At 38.9% G+C, this 15,177-nt stretch overlaps 1 protein-coding gene across 2 annotated transcripts in view; it reads left to right on the top strand.

The window, feature by feature from the left end:
* negr1 (neuronal growth regulator 1) overlaps positions 1-15,177 on the top strand; it is a 162,695-nt gene that overhangs the window by 88,191 nt on the left and 59,327 nt on the right. For both annotated transcript variants that reach the window (XM_078258841.1, XM_078258840.1), the window contains exon 4: positions 10,621-10,752. In XM_078258841.1, coding sequence (XP_078114967.1) covers positions 10,621-10,752 — 132 coding nt within the window. The remainder of the gene's footprint in view (positions 1-10,620; positions 10,753-15,177) is intronic.

Here is a 15,177-nt window from a genome sequence, read left to right as displayed (position 1 = left end):
CATGAAAACCACAGTTAGGACCGCTTTATTGGCATTGACTCCCTGATAAGCTGCAGAGGCGTCTTCGTCCCGCTGCAGAGAGACTCTGCTGCGCCTGGTTCTCGTAACAGCGGCAGTTAAACTGCAATTAATCCGCAGTTCACATGCATGCTGAACCGTGGTGGTCCGTTACACTACTACTGTATATTCAACATCTAATAATTTATGGATCAATATAATGATATTTCAAAATAGAAAACATTACACTTCATAACATTTTGTAGGCTTATTCATAACACAATTGTGTTATTGTACAAATGAGCTACAACAGTAGCCTAATAGCAGTTTACGCGAGTCACTCCTAAATTCAATTTAGTAACAAAACTTGCTCCTTGGGAAAAAAGTTACCATCAAGCCCTGTTCATATTATTTAAACAAAATTGACTTTGGTGTCAAGTATAGTAGGCCCAGGTCCTGGAAGCGAAAGGCCCCTTACTACATTATATTCCATTGTATTTTATATTTTGAATAGTTACCTGCTGCCACCAGAATGTTGTGTTTTCCTTGACATAAATAAAGACGTTTTCACCATAAATCGGTGCCTAAAACGCCCCCCCCACACACACACACACACACACACACACACCCCACTTTATATGTGTCCCCCCAAAGGCCCATTCTGAGCCAGGAAAAACCCTGTATATCTTTTCTTACCCGCCACCTATTTAGTAAATATGCCATTCCGTTTTTAAGAAAACTAATTAAATCTCTCACAATGATGTTCACATCTGGTATATTTTGACTGTAATCAGCAAATTGTTTCATGCATCAATTCTTATGCACAAAAATAACAAAACGCGTTGATTCAATAGTTTCACACAAATTATGCCCTTTACTCAGTATGCTTATTTGCTATATGACATATGCTACTCTCTGCATTGCCTAAGCTATTTCTCTAATCACAGAGTCACATACATCTCTCAACCCAGCTATGTCCAGCAGCTGAAATTGTGTTTCCCTGCCGACAGTGCATTTGGCTAAATATGTCAGCACAGAAAGTAACAGTGAGGTAATTGTACGGGTCACTGAGGTGGCAGCACATGCAATCAGACATGACTTATGGCTCCTTTGGCCCAGTTCCACTCCCTGGATTTTAGCAGCCTTAGATTGACAGCCAGGGAGCAGGGTAGGGGTTATGTATCAAGGCAGACTAACAGCCTGTTTTTAAGGCAGGCCCTGCACATCATGCGATTCTACCCCTAGTTCCTTGAGTTGGGGCCAGAAGGCAGTAGCACACAATGTAGCAGTGTGGGTTGTTCTCCATCTTCAGGAGTTAAAAGGATAAATTGATGTAGAAAATGCTGCTCTATGCCATAATGGATTATTCAGTGGTGCCTGCCCTATCTGTGTATTGCAGCCCTGATGAAGTGTACTCACAGCTCCCCTACACAATGTGGGAAATTGCTTACTGCAGCGGGACTTAGCAAGCATTGGCGCTGAATGTGAAATTAACCTTACTATGATTTCTTTAATTTGCTTGGAGTGACATCTCCCTCAGGTGAGAAGAGCCTCTGTCAGTCTCTCAAATATCTCTGTGTGCACTCACATACAACTCTTGTTAGGTCTCCTTGTGGTTTTAAGTAACTTACACCAACAGCGGAGGTTATTTTCTTCCATCTTTCATTCTTCATATTTTTTAAGGATACATAATGCTATGTCAGTTTTTGTTCCGTAATGTAAAGGCTGAGCACTCAACATATAATGTTCTTCAAAGTATATATAAAGGATGGATGTCTTGTCTAATGGCTTATATGACCTTTGCAAAGCCTTCTTCCTGCTGTTATCGATAGGAATACCATTTGCAGCCTGGGCACGATGATGCAACTAAATATATTGGCCTTCATTTATCAAGAAAGACTGCAGCCTAATTAGATTTTTTCAAATGGAAATTTGTCCATTTGTTTTTGAATTATCTTTATGTGTTCGAACAGGAGACCATAGAACTTGCAACACAATAGGTTTTGCATTCATTGTCATAATTAAGTTACACTTAATACTTTAGTTTAGATGTGGATGATATAGGCACAAAATCATATGCTGTTTCTTAGCTGCATTTTTTACAATGGTCAGCATTTGGTAACATTTTTAAAAATTGAATAAATACAAATAAAGTCACAAGTAAAATCTTTCAAAATTCACATTTGTCCACTACATTGCAGGACAGTATTTGAATTAAAGTACTGTCATAGTCGAATTCTATTGTTTTCTTGCAATAAAAGTCTATGGCAGCATATAACTGATTGGCTTTGATTTAATGAGGTTTTTTCTATAAATAAAAAACACTGACAGAAATCAGTCAACAGATTGCACATTATGAATACATATGTCAGGGTCAATACAACAATCTCTTCAGCACTGCATTGGTCCAAATCTAAACTCACATTTAGTCCTATAACTGAAATCTTTTCACTTACCAGCAAACGTGTTTTCCCCCTGAGTTTCCTAAGCCTAAACACTGAAGTATTGTTAGTAAGTAAGTAATTTATTTGGCCGCTATTCTGTGTTTTGTCAAAACATTTTTCTTCTTATCCCACAAAATGTATCCAATCATAACTTTGTGCATCGGGACCATGTTTTGGATGTCTTTATTACAGCTTAGCAACATAATTTGTCTGTTGTATGAAAATCAATTTGGAAGCAAAGACACAGAGACAGGGAGTAATCCATATCTCTCCAATCATAATCAAAATTGCTCAGTGCGAAGACAGGTAATGGTAATGGTTGTAATGGTTATCATTTAACTCTACAGTCTTACTGTACTCACCAGTGGGACTATAGTTTGTATGAACTATCATTAGTAAAGAAATTCACAGCGGGATTTCAGTTGTATAGTTATTATTATTAGCAGTGCTGTGGAGCATTTTCTGTTAAACAGATATAATGTATGTTACATGCACAAATGTGTGGATTTAGTGGTTAACAGCAAACTTCTTGGATTATTAGATTTATTTAAAGCTTTTTTTTCTTGTTCAAGCAGCGGGAAACATTCAGAAAGAGAAACACAGTTCTGCACAGCTCAGAAAAAGCAGAGTGCATCAAGAACAATGTTAGATGAGCTGTAGGAACGGGGATGTGGGATGTAAGAGCACAGTAGAAGTCTGATAATGTTTAGTGGCATTTTGTAGGCTTGGCAAAATTGATACAGTCATGGTGATGATGTTATATCTCCCACCATACTTCATTTGGTTCAACTCATCTTGAAGGCTTGACTAATGTATGACCATCTCAAAGATGTCATTAGAAGGTATTTTCATGCTGAATCGTCAGCCCTACGCTCCACAATTCTCTTCATCAGTTTAATTAGGAGCCTACATGCCACCTGTGGATATCACTAAAGGGTACTGTTGAATGTTGGTTTCATTATTACTCACACCTGTTCCTCATGAATGTGCCAGTTACATTGAGCCTTGTATGAATTGTGCAACCAGACATTTTGAATATCAGGAACACTACAGGAAGGACTGATAATATTAATAATGGTTGCAATCTATTTAGAAATGCCAATTTTAAGGCACTGGTATTGTGCATGCAGGCTTTCTGGCTTGGCCTACCGGGACACCTCAAAAGAATGGAGCCATCATTATTTTCATAAATCCCTCCTGTGCTTTACTGCTGCTATGTCTGAAATAAAAATATTTCATGTTAAAATTTGTTTGGTTGGAATCCTTTTTGTCAATTATCATAATTCAAGCACAGGCAATTAAATTGTCCTGCTGTTTCAACTGGATATAGACTCCCATTATGCCCATTCCTGCTGTGAATGATCCCCATTCATTCTCACATGCTCAAGTCTTCAGTGTATCTTTTATCTGTTCTGCATCCTCAGTGTTCAGTGATACAGAACTCACTTTGTCAGTTGTATTTATATTGAATCGAATGCTGGGTTCTTATTTTCAAGCCAGTTAGCTGGAGGCACCAAAGAGTCAGCTAGAGATGCGGTTTTATATCATATGGTCAACCATGCACAGGCGACCCATTTTGTACCCACTATCATGAAAGCTACACTTAGTGGCGTTTGAGAACTCACTTTAATTTTTCTCTATTGATTCTTGAGCCTGAGTTGGCATTCTGATGTTTTCTCACTTTGCAACATCATTAGTATACATATTTTATGTCTTGTCCTCACAAAACCATAAATATGTTTTAAAAGGAAATTCAGACTGTATTCCAAATTGCATGATTTCTTGGACTAAAAGACTTAAAGCCACAGGGGAAAAAAGATTGTCTGGTCTATGGTGCCATACAACTGGACATTAGGCGGGGCGGCATCAGACCGACCAGAGACCTTGAAGAAAACAACTTCAAACCTAATTGAATCAGGCAGTATCAGGTGAACACAGATATGTTGTGTTCTGCTAGCAAAAATAACATTTCCAGTTTGGGTTTTTGCCATTTAAAATAAAAGTTCAGACTTAAGAAGCTATGTCAGAAGATTCAAATAAAAATGTAATTACTTCTTTAATGCATCCGCTGTGGCAGGGCGATATGGAGAAAATCCAATATCACAATATTCTTGACCAAATACCTCAATGTCAATATTGCGATGATATTGTAGGGTTGACAATTGGTGCTTTCACAAAATATTTTTACAATGACGTTTTAGATAAATAAGCACTGATAATGTGGATATAATGACTTAGTGGGAAACGGCAAATAATAGAACAGCTAGAACAGTCTGGTACCTTCAGAAAATTACATCACTACTGTAATGCAGCCTTTAAAACCAGGAAAAGACAACACTTATGCCATATTACGATATTATAATATCCCAAATCTAAGATGATATCTGGTTTCATACCAGGATATCGATATAATATCAATATATTGCCCAGCCCTAGTATCTGCACTCCTTTATATTAAAAAACATTGTCTATAGGCTAGAGATATTCAATGAACTGAAAGAAAAGGACCATAAATATCCTTCAAGCTGGTGTAGATGACATTTTTGGTAAGATTTTTTTAACCCAGTACAGATTCTGTATTAACAGCATATCTAATGTTAATTTTAATCTTTACTACTGCATATGTAACATTTAGTGCTCATCTCGAAATCAGATAGTTTGTGATTTTGCACAGGTCTTATGTGTGTACTTCTGTCAACTAAAGCCAGGAAAATTACACACATCCACTGAGCAGGTGGAATCACCGCCCTGATTTCAGGTCAAACTGAGTGCAAAAATAGAGGCTTAGAAATAACATGGACGCCTTTCAAAATTGTTGTCAATGATATCCAAGCTTCTGTTGCCGATGACAATATTTGTAGACCGAGGGGCTGTGCGTCACAGTTAGACAGAAGGGAAGAAAGTCTGTCTCTGTTCTCATCTTGCTAATCGTACCATGCAACACCCAATCTCATATAACATGACTCGTATATTTCATATATATGTTTCATTTTTATTTAATGTTTATTGTTTTAGGACATTGATTGCTCCAACGTGCCCTCTGCCACCGACTATCCCCCCAGTGGCAAATAACTGATTCATTGTGTTTTCCAGGATGTGACAAAGAAGTTTCTGTGCTTTCCTGTGGAAATCACTGCATTTGATTCAGCCATTTGATAAATGGCATTGGAAGCATCAGGCATATTTGGCCTCATGGATCACTGCTTTTGATTTCATTGCCCTAGTAAAAGACACAAGTGCACACAGTGGATTTCCACATCCTGCGTATCGTAATTCCCCATTACAGTGGAATACACTGGAGCTGTGCATTAAGTACAGTGTATAGGTCAACCATGTTACAGTAACTACCGGTACTTGGTGTAAGAGAGGGGGGAGTATACACAGGGCACTGAAACATAAAGTCCTGTGAAAGTCTGTAGATCTTTTATAATCCATAACTGCGCAAATAAAACGCATTTGTTAAGCAGCCGTCTCGAGCAGACATCACAAAGTGCTTCACAATAAAAGACAAAAGCAACAAACATAACCCTGCTGTCTGTGTAGGTTCCTTGATTTGTAGCATCGATCATTGTATGAAGTCAACAGGCTAGACACAGTGGAACCACTAATGGTTCTCAGAAATCCATAAAAGCTGTGTTTGCAATATGTAGACATTCATTAAAATGAATATATCTGCTTTTTCGCTTCATGTACGGTGGACGTAGTGTTCCTCTGACACACGTACCAGCTACTGTACATGTACACATCCTGCTATCTTTCTATCAATCACTGGTGCATTATTACACACATAATAAGTGGCTCATGCTACAGATACACATGGCAAGGAGAATGTATTGTGGTATTTGTGTGGCTACAGGTACAAAGCACAGCTACACAGTTGGCTATTTCAGGGAATCAGTAGGTGTAGTATGCCTGGTATCAGATGCCACTCGCTCTGTGCCATTCTGAAGGCTTTTTAATACAGTAGGTTAAAATGTGGACAGCGCTTGGTGCTGAAATTAGGTAAAAAATCAACAGTTGAATAACGTGTTGAATAAAACTATTTCCTTTTAATTCATCAATACTGTATCTCTTAAATTCAAACAAAAAATGAATTCAGTATTACTTAACCAAGAGGAGATTTCCTTATCACAAACACAAATGACAGTGCGGTTACATTATATTTTAACAGTATTATTTTCTAAGCAGCATTGTTGCAAGAAAGATAGCTGGACGGTAAGATCATGCGTTTCAGTCTATTCTCCAGTTTCTAGGAGGATGTGATGTCTTTTATCAGGAGTCGAGGTGCGGGCTTTGGCTGTAGCCTAGCATAGCAGGAGACCTACTTATTCAGTGAAACAGATCAAATCCAGTCCCTCTGCATCTGCCATAGCTATAATTCTAGGTTTATTACTGAGGCTATAGGTCTCTGCAGGGCTACCGCACGGACAATGACTGGCACTGAAGCTACAGGAAGAACAATTCACATCAACCAAACTGTTTAAGTTGAATTTAATTGCAATGTATTCATTAATTTTGGATTATATTTAGTGCTGACAGACTATCCATTAAGTACGGTCAAGTACAACACTTGATAGCGGATGCCTGTTCTCCTGTAGAGATCCCAGACTTTGCGGCTGATTTTGACAGTAACATCAGAATCAGAATTGTGTTTAATTGCCACAATAAGTACACTTAAATAATAATAATAATAATTTGCCTTGGTGAAAGGTGCATACATAAACAAACAAACAAACAAACATTGAACATTGATATGAAATAAACAATAAATACAGAATAACAAATAAATGCATACAAAATAACTGTTGCATAAGAAAAAAGAGGCTGAATGGTTTGAGTGCAAGGTAAAAATCAAAGATACAAGGTAGAGAAAGACAGTGAATTGCACGATGATAACCTCATCTGGATAAATCCCTCTTATTTTTTACGTCAAACTTTTACTCCACCATTTCATTGCTATACTGACACTTTGTGTACTGCACCCCCTACCCCCCATCAATAGGATTAAGTAAAGAAAGAAAAAAAAAAGAAGCTTCTTCACTGGTGCACAGCCCAGCCATGAGCCATGCACCGCCACAAAAATAGAGCCCTTTGTGTTATTTCTCCGCCCCTGTGCTCTCTTGGCATATTAACGGTTCTGTTTTTCAGAGACATCCGGTGCTTGTTTATCAACATTTGTCTTTCCTTTGCTGTTGTTTGTGTTGCCACCAGTATCTTTGCCAAGACTCTTGGACTCCATTGTTGTGTGAGAAGAGACAGGAAAGCTCATTATCGACAGTGCCTTCAGTTTCAAGTTTTTTGACAGAATAGCTAGTACTGTAGATAAAAAGCCACCATGGTTGCAGGATAAGGAAGTGGCAATATATAAGAATTCAGCTCACTTGCAGGGGGGATTGGCAGCACAGAATGGTAGTATTCCCTCTCCTGAAGCATGGGTTGTCTTGATTCTGGCCTCTTTTTTTATGAGATATTGCTGAGTCAGTGTCGGGTCTCTGACACTTTCTGAACAGTATGTTGAGCTCAGTTTTGCTTGATTGTGCACTCTGTTTGATCCCCATGCTTTCCAAGCGCATCCACACATCTTCCATCCCAAACCACTATTACAACCCTGAAAAGTTGTACATAAATAAGTTTTCACACTGAGCACTACTGAGTTGGAAGTTAATTCTGGTCAGGTAAGAATCTGCCACAGTATCTCTAACACACATACACAGTGCTTCCTGCTCATCCATCTATCTATCTATCTATCTATCTATCTATCCATCTATCTATCCATCCACCCATCCATCCATCCATCCGTAATTCCCCCTGATACTTGACACCATACTGTATCTCATTATTGCTTTTTTCCAATTATCATACTTTCAGTTCTTACCAGTAGTAGTGTTTCACTACAGTATTAAGTACTACAGTACTATAGTATTTTAATGTTTCTTTGTTGATTGGAGTGGACATTGTTTGTGTGGGACTGCGCTCTCTCCAGCTTTTTAGGTGCAGTACGCTCCCTGCTAATATGCCAGTCATGGTGCTTTGCTGCTACTGCCTTTGGCACCGTTAACTAACTATAAAGCACTGACATGTGCATTGAGCCATCGAATCTGTCCGTCTTCCAGGAAGCAGCTGGAACTGCATGGTGTGGAGTAGAGCAAATGATAAGTGGATGACTGAGAATACACCATTATTTCATTTCCTGCCACCATATCAATACGAATAGATCAATGCACTGCTAATCCTCTGCTATTTTAGAATGCAAGGAATGTAATCAGGAGTTCAGTAAAATATCTAATCGCATTGCGTCTTCTACTCAGGCTTAAACTTGATAGCTTTTTATTCTAAATGAAGGCTTTCCACACACTAACCATAGGCTACAGAAAACCTAGCGCTGTGTGTGTGTGTGTGTGTGTGTGTGTGTGTGTGTATATATATACAGTCAGGTCCATAAATATTGGGACATCGACACAATTCTAATCTTTTTGGCTCTATACACCACCACAATGGAGTTGAAATGAAACGAACAAGATGTGCTTTAACTGCAGACTTTCAGCTTTAATTTGAGGGTATTTACATCCAAATCAGGTGAACGGTGTAGGAATTACAACAGTTTGTATATGTGCCTCCCACTTTTTAAGGGACCAAAAGTAATGGGACAGATTAACAATCATAAATCAAACTTTCACTTTTTAATACTTGGTTGCAAATCCTTTGCATTCAATTCCAGCCTGAAGTCTGGAAGGCATAGACATCACCAGACGCTGGGTTTCATCCCTGGTGATGCTCTGCCAGGCCTCTACTGCAACTGTCTTCAGTTCCTGCTTGTTCTTGGGGGCATTTTCCCTTCAGTTTTGTCTTCAGCAAGTGAAATGCATGCTCAATCGGATTCAGGTCAGGTGATTGACTTGGCCATTGCATAACATTCCACTTCTTTCCTTAAAAAAACTCTTTGGTTGCTTTCGCAGTATGCTTCGGGTCATTGTCCATCTGCACTGTGAAGCGCCGTCCAATGAGTTCTGAAGCATTTGGCTGAATATGAGCAGATAATATTGCCGAAACACTTCAGAATTCATCCTGCTGCTTTTGTCAGCAGTCACATCATCAATAAATACAAGAGAACCAGTTCCATTGGCAGCCATACATGCCCACGCCATGACACTACCACCACCATACTTCACTGATGAGGTGGTATGCTTTGGATCATGAGCAGTTCCTTTCCTTCTCCATACTCTTCTCTTCCCATCACTCTGGTACAAGTTGATCTTTGTCTCATCTGTCCATAGGATGTTGTTCCAGAAATGTGAAGGCTTTTTAGATGTTGTTTGGCAAACTCTAATCTGGCCTTCCTGTTTTTTGAGGCTCACCAATGGTTTACATCTTGTAGTGAACCCTCTGTATTCACTCTGGTGAAGTCTTCTCTTGATTGTTGACTTTGACACACATACACCTACCTCCTGGAGAGTGTTCTTGATCTGGCCAACTGTTGTGAAGGGTGTTTTCTTCACCAGGGAAAGTATTCTTCGGTCATCCACCACAGTTGTTTTCCGTGGTCTTCCGGGTCTTTTGGTGTTGCTGAGCTCACCGGTGCGTTCTTTCTTTTTTAAGAATGTTCCAAACAGTTGATTTGGCCACACCTAATGTTTTTGCTATCTCTCTGATGGGTTTGTTTAGATTTTTCAGCCTAATGATGGCTTGCTTCACTGATAGTGACAGCTCTTTGGATCTCATATTGAGAGTTGACAGCAACAGATTCCAAATGCAAATAGCACACTTGAAATGAACTCTGGACCTTTTATCTGCTCCTTGTAAATGGGATAATGAGGGAATAACACACACCTGGCCATGGAACAGCTGAGCAGCCAATTGTCCCATTACTTTTGGTCCCTTAAAAAGTGGGAGGCACATATACAAACTGTTGTAATTCCTACACCGTTCACCTGATTTGGATGTAAATACCCTCAAATTAAAGCTGAAAGTCTGCAGTTAAAGCACATCTTGTTCGTTTCATTTCAACTCCATTGTGGTGGTGTATAGAGCCAAAAAGATTAGAATTGTGTCGATGTCCCAATATTTATGGACCTGACTGTATATATATATATATATATATATATGCAAAATGTGTGTGTGCTGTGTTTGTTTTCTTTGTAGACACAGTGTAAGTACTTTGCCTCCATTTTTCTATTTACAGCCAGGAAGTATGACAGTGGTGAATATCTTAACATAACCGGCATCACAAGGGACCAGGCTGGAGACTATGAATGCAGCGCTTTAAATGACATCGCCTCTCCTGACACCAAAGCAGTAAAAGTCACAGTCAACTGTAAGTATATCTCTTTCCTTCTTCCTTGCTTCCCTATTTTCCCACATTGGCCTTGCAGGCACCTGAAAGACACCGGGGCAGTCTTCCGCAATACCAGCGTCATGTCCCTGACGGTGCACTTCAAGAAAGTACACCTTCTGGAAGTTTGAAGAAGTAGAAAGCTGGAGCTTGAAGTTTCTCAATATTTAATGTGAGAATTCCCTTTTTGTCTGTGCATGTAGGTGATTAATTCACACTAAGGAAAGTTCTGACTGTTCTAAGCACTATTCCATTATGCAGGTAATGAGTCTTTCAAAAGAGTGAGGAGACAGTAATGAGGAGCCAGGGCATTAATGAATGATACTGGGCTTTAGCTGTCGTGGTCACATGGAAATCTCCACTCGTAAGTATGAGCAGGAAATGGGTGCTTGACAATTATTGCCATTCCCTCTCCTTTTAAAAGTCCTCCTTTACTTTACTGTTATTCATGGAGGTTTCTGCATAGATGCCCTGTGCTAAATCTCACTTTTGGCAAAGCTTATCAGGCAGTCAGCTGCAGAGACAGGGGGGAGAGGATGAGTGCAGGAATAAAAACACTCATCCTGGCCCAGTTACTGAGTCATATCTGGAAAGCTGATCATGCATTATCATGCATTATTGTGCAATTATTTCATACACAGTATTTACGATTTAACTCTTTTTTTTTCACCACGACTTTAAATCCAATAATGTTTTTACTGTATTTAAACTTCTCTGAGTTAAAACAGCTTTCATTCTGGCTTCGTTATAAAACCAAGTCTTGTGGCCATTATTTCTGTGTTTTAGATGCCAGTTATTTATAGCTCTACTGAAACATGGGTTCAAGGATGAAAAGTGCTTTGACAACTGGGAGTGTCTTTATACTACAGAACAAAAGAGATATTCACAATGATTGATAAGGCATGTCATAGGCAGAGGCCGTATTTTAAAGCGAGGCAGCAGGGTTGTGTGGGTTTAGTATCCAAACTGAGTGAATTGATGAGGAAGACTTTCCTTTGCTGTCAAGCAAAGTCACCACAGCTTGAGCACTGAAGCGATACTATGGGTGGGAGTATATTTAGTTGGTCAAGTGTTAAGGCAGTATTTGCCCACTGCCCGGAGTTATCTGAAGCTGACAGAGCTACAGAGCTGTTCCCGTCATTGGCCAAGTTACTCATTCTTTATTATCTAGGAGAATTGTCCAAATATCTTTCATAGGCCCCTTCAATAATTTTCAATGGCTTATGAAAACTCTTATGTGTATGTTTAATATTATATTTTACATAATCCTTTAGGTATAGCATAGTTTCAGTTGCTAAAAAATGTCTCTTATTTCAAAGGAGGCATGCTGTATAGAAGGGGTGGGCAGTTAATTTTCCCAAGGGGCCACATGAGAAACAGGGACTGTTGTGGAGGGCCGGACCAATACATAGGCTAAACTCAGTTCTGCTCAATATTGATTTTATCTCTTTATAAAAAGCAGTAAATTGTAAGGTCTTTGATAAGCTGTGACTGGTACGAGTAAATGTAATGATTAGGACATGAAACAAGTGAAGCAGACATAGTACAAAATGCAATTATGTCACTATTTAAATCAACATCCACAAAAGCAATTGTGACCAAAATGTGCATGTTTTTGCCATTTTTCACTTTTTTCTTAGAACATGAAAAAGTGAGCGCAGACATAGTACAAAATGCCAACATTATGTCACTATTTGAACAGCATTCACAAAGCAATTGTAAACAAAATGTGCATATTTTTGCCATTTTCAAAGAACAGCATTAAATTAACTTCATAAGTGTTATTATCTTTTTGTTTGTAATCTTACTACCTCATTTGCTGTTTTTCAGTTCTTTTTGCAGCTGAATCTCCAGGTTTCCCGCGTTGTCCTCACTCCTCGTTACAGTTCGCCTAGAAAGCGGCACATTCTCAAACGCCTCTTTTTCCTCTGGGCATATTAGCACAGCAGAGTCCACCAAAACACTCTTTAATAAACACCCCTTCAGAAAATGGCATACTGTTTTTGCCGATTTTGTGGGATTTTGTGGGATATCACAAAGCTGGTCTTGACTGCTGCATCCCTGGATGTGCAACGCTTGGTAAAAAAGCCTTGTTGTTTTTGCAGCTTAACTAGCAAAGCTTCAGATGTCCATGCCCGCTCTGCATCAGTCAAGTTGTTGTATTTCTCTGCGTGTTTAGTGTTGTAGTGGCGATTCAAATTATATAATAATAATAATCCTTTAACACAGCGATCTGTTCTCTGCAAACTATGCACACAGCTTTACCTTTGACTTCAGTAAATAAATACTTAGAAGTAGAGGTGTAAATCTTCACTGATCTCCCGATTCGATTCGATTAAGATTATCATGTCAGTAGGGCTTCAGCTATCGATTATTTTAGTAATCGAGTATTCTATTCTATCAACCTCACACTAAGGCATACATAAACATACATAAACATTACCTTAAGTTGTGCAACTTAACTTTCAGAAGTTTCATCCTGAGACTGATCTGTATATAGGCCTATATGCAAATATATGTATATGTAAATATTAATTATATTCAATCTATTTAAATTTATATATTTGATTACAATGCTACACAGCTCTGTTACACTTATGCTAGTAGATCGTTGATCAGCTGTTTCTCCGTGAAGAGAGAGTGAGAGAAAATGGTGCAATCGGCTGTTTCTCCGACGGGATAGTCAACAAGTCGGCTCTTTAGATGAAATTGTGGTCACCAGTACGTATTTTCTTGTCTTTGTTTTTGCTAGTTGTTGTGTTTGGTGTAGTTTCATCGTCCATACAACTCTGTGATTTACTTTTGTCGGGTCCGCTTCGTGGAATGGATGAGAAATGTTTTCTGTTGAGACGATTATCGATGCAGCATCGTCCATGTCCACGATTCGATGCATCGATTATTTGATTAATTTCAACACCTCTACTTAGAAGTCCATGTTTGGTTAAAAACTCGGCACTCTGTATCGACTTTTCTTTTTTTCACATGGGCTGACATTTTTGAGGGATAACAGCTCATTCACATCCATGCTAACGTCTCTTGTGAGCTCAGTTCGCGGCTCGCCGACACAGGGGTCTGACACATTGCAGTTCTTCTTCTACTTCTTTTTAGTTGCGACTTGCAACCAGAGAAGAAGAAGCTACATACGTTCACACAAAAACAAAGCAACAAAATTGCCACAAAATCACAGGCCTTTCTTGAAAATGCTATGGATTATAATAAATAAAATATTGACCTTCTTTTTAATAACCTTTATCCAAAGCAGCAGCAGGATCCTGAGTCAATACACTGAAGTGACACTTTAAGAGACAATGTCCATTAAAAACCAATATCTCCAAAGTGTTTCTTTTCATCTGTTTCAAGATCTTTGACGATTATTTTAAAATAATCCAGTGGGTTGTAAAAGGGTTCCATGAACCTGAGGGGTAGGAGAAATAACATAACCCATAAAGTAGCATGTAACTTATTATCATTGAAGATGGTGAACATGTAATTCCATAGTCAGACTTTTCTGTCCTCAAAAGCACCTTACACATGAAAAGACCTGTGTTTTATTGTGGCTGTTTAGCGCTGCACGACTATGAGACCTGCATAAACAAAAGATGTCGCTGACATTAAAGCAGTGCAAAGCAACTTTGGTGTGCAAGACCATCAAATGGCAGCAGGAGGTAGCTGTTTGAAAAATCTCAACTTCAGTGCCTTGCGTCATGTAGCTTTATATAGTCAGTGTTTAAGCTCTCAAAACAATCAGTATGTTTAGTTTATTCTTGTCTTTTTCATGAAAGTTGCCTTGTCCCTCCTACATGTGGATTTATGACGTGCTCATTTACCAAGAAAACTTGTAGAATAAATGAATTAAAGTTGTCCATTGGAGCAGCTGATATGGCCACAGCAGGCAGAGCCTGAGCCAGCTGGTGGCCACTCTTCACTGACTCCTCTCCACCCCAGTGCAATTCTCCCTCTGTGAATGAAAAAGCAAAGCATTTGGACCATATCCCAATCCACTGTATCTTTCATGCTTTACTGTCACACATCAAGCTATATTCACCAAGTGCCCAGGAGCGTGGGGCGTTGATGAGGGCTCAGCATGCCAAATACTGAGTTAAAATAAAGACGTTAGCTGACTGAGAAACTCAAACAAGAGAGGATAATTACATAGCAAGAAGCAAAAAAATTAACGTCATTGAAAAATATACACTGTATGGGCACATGTTTATTCAGCTGTTTTACTCAGCTGACAAAATCACCCACTGAACTTTGTAAAGGCTCTCCTGGGAGATTCTGCAGGTGTCAGTTTTACTACCGTGTTAGTCAATGACGTGAAATATGCCATCTAAAAGATTTTAAGTTACCACACAGAATGATGACAGAAAATAAGACTATTAGTTTCTTCTTTCATACAAATATTCA

Source organism: Sander vitreus, chromosome 9, assembly GCF_031162955.1.
Source record: "Sander vitreus isolate 19-12246 chromosome 9, sanVit1, whole genome shotgun sequence".
In the NCBI taxonomy this organism is placed as follows: domain Eukaryota; kingdom Metazoa; phylum Chordata; class Actinopteri; order Perciformes; family Percidae; genus Sander; species Sander vitreus.
Note: the sequence above shows the minus strand (reverse complement) of the source record. Positions and strands in the feature narration are given on the sequence as shown.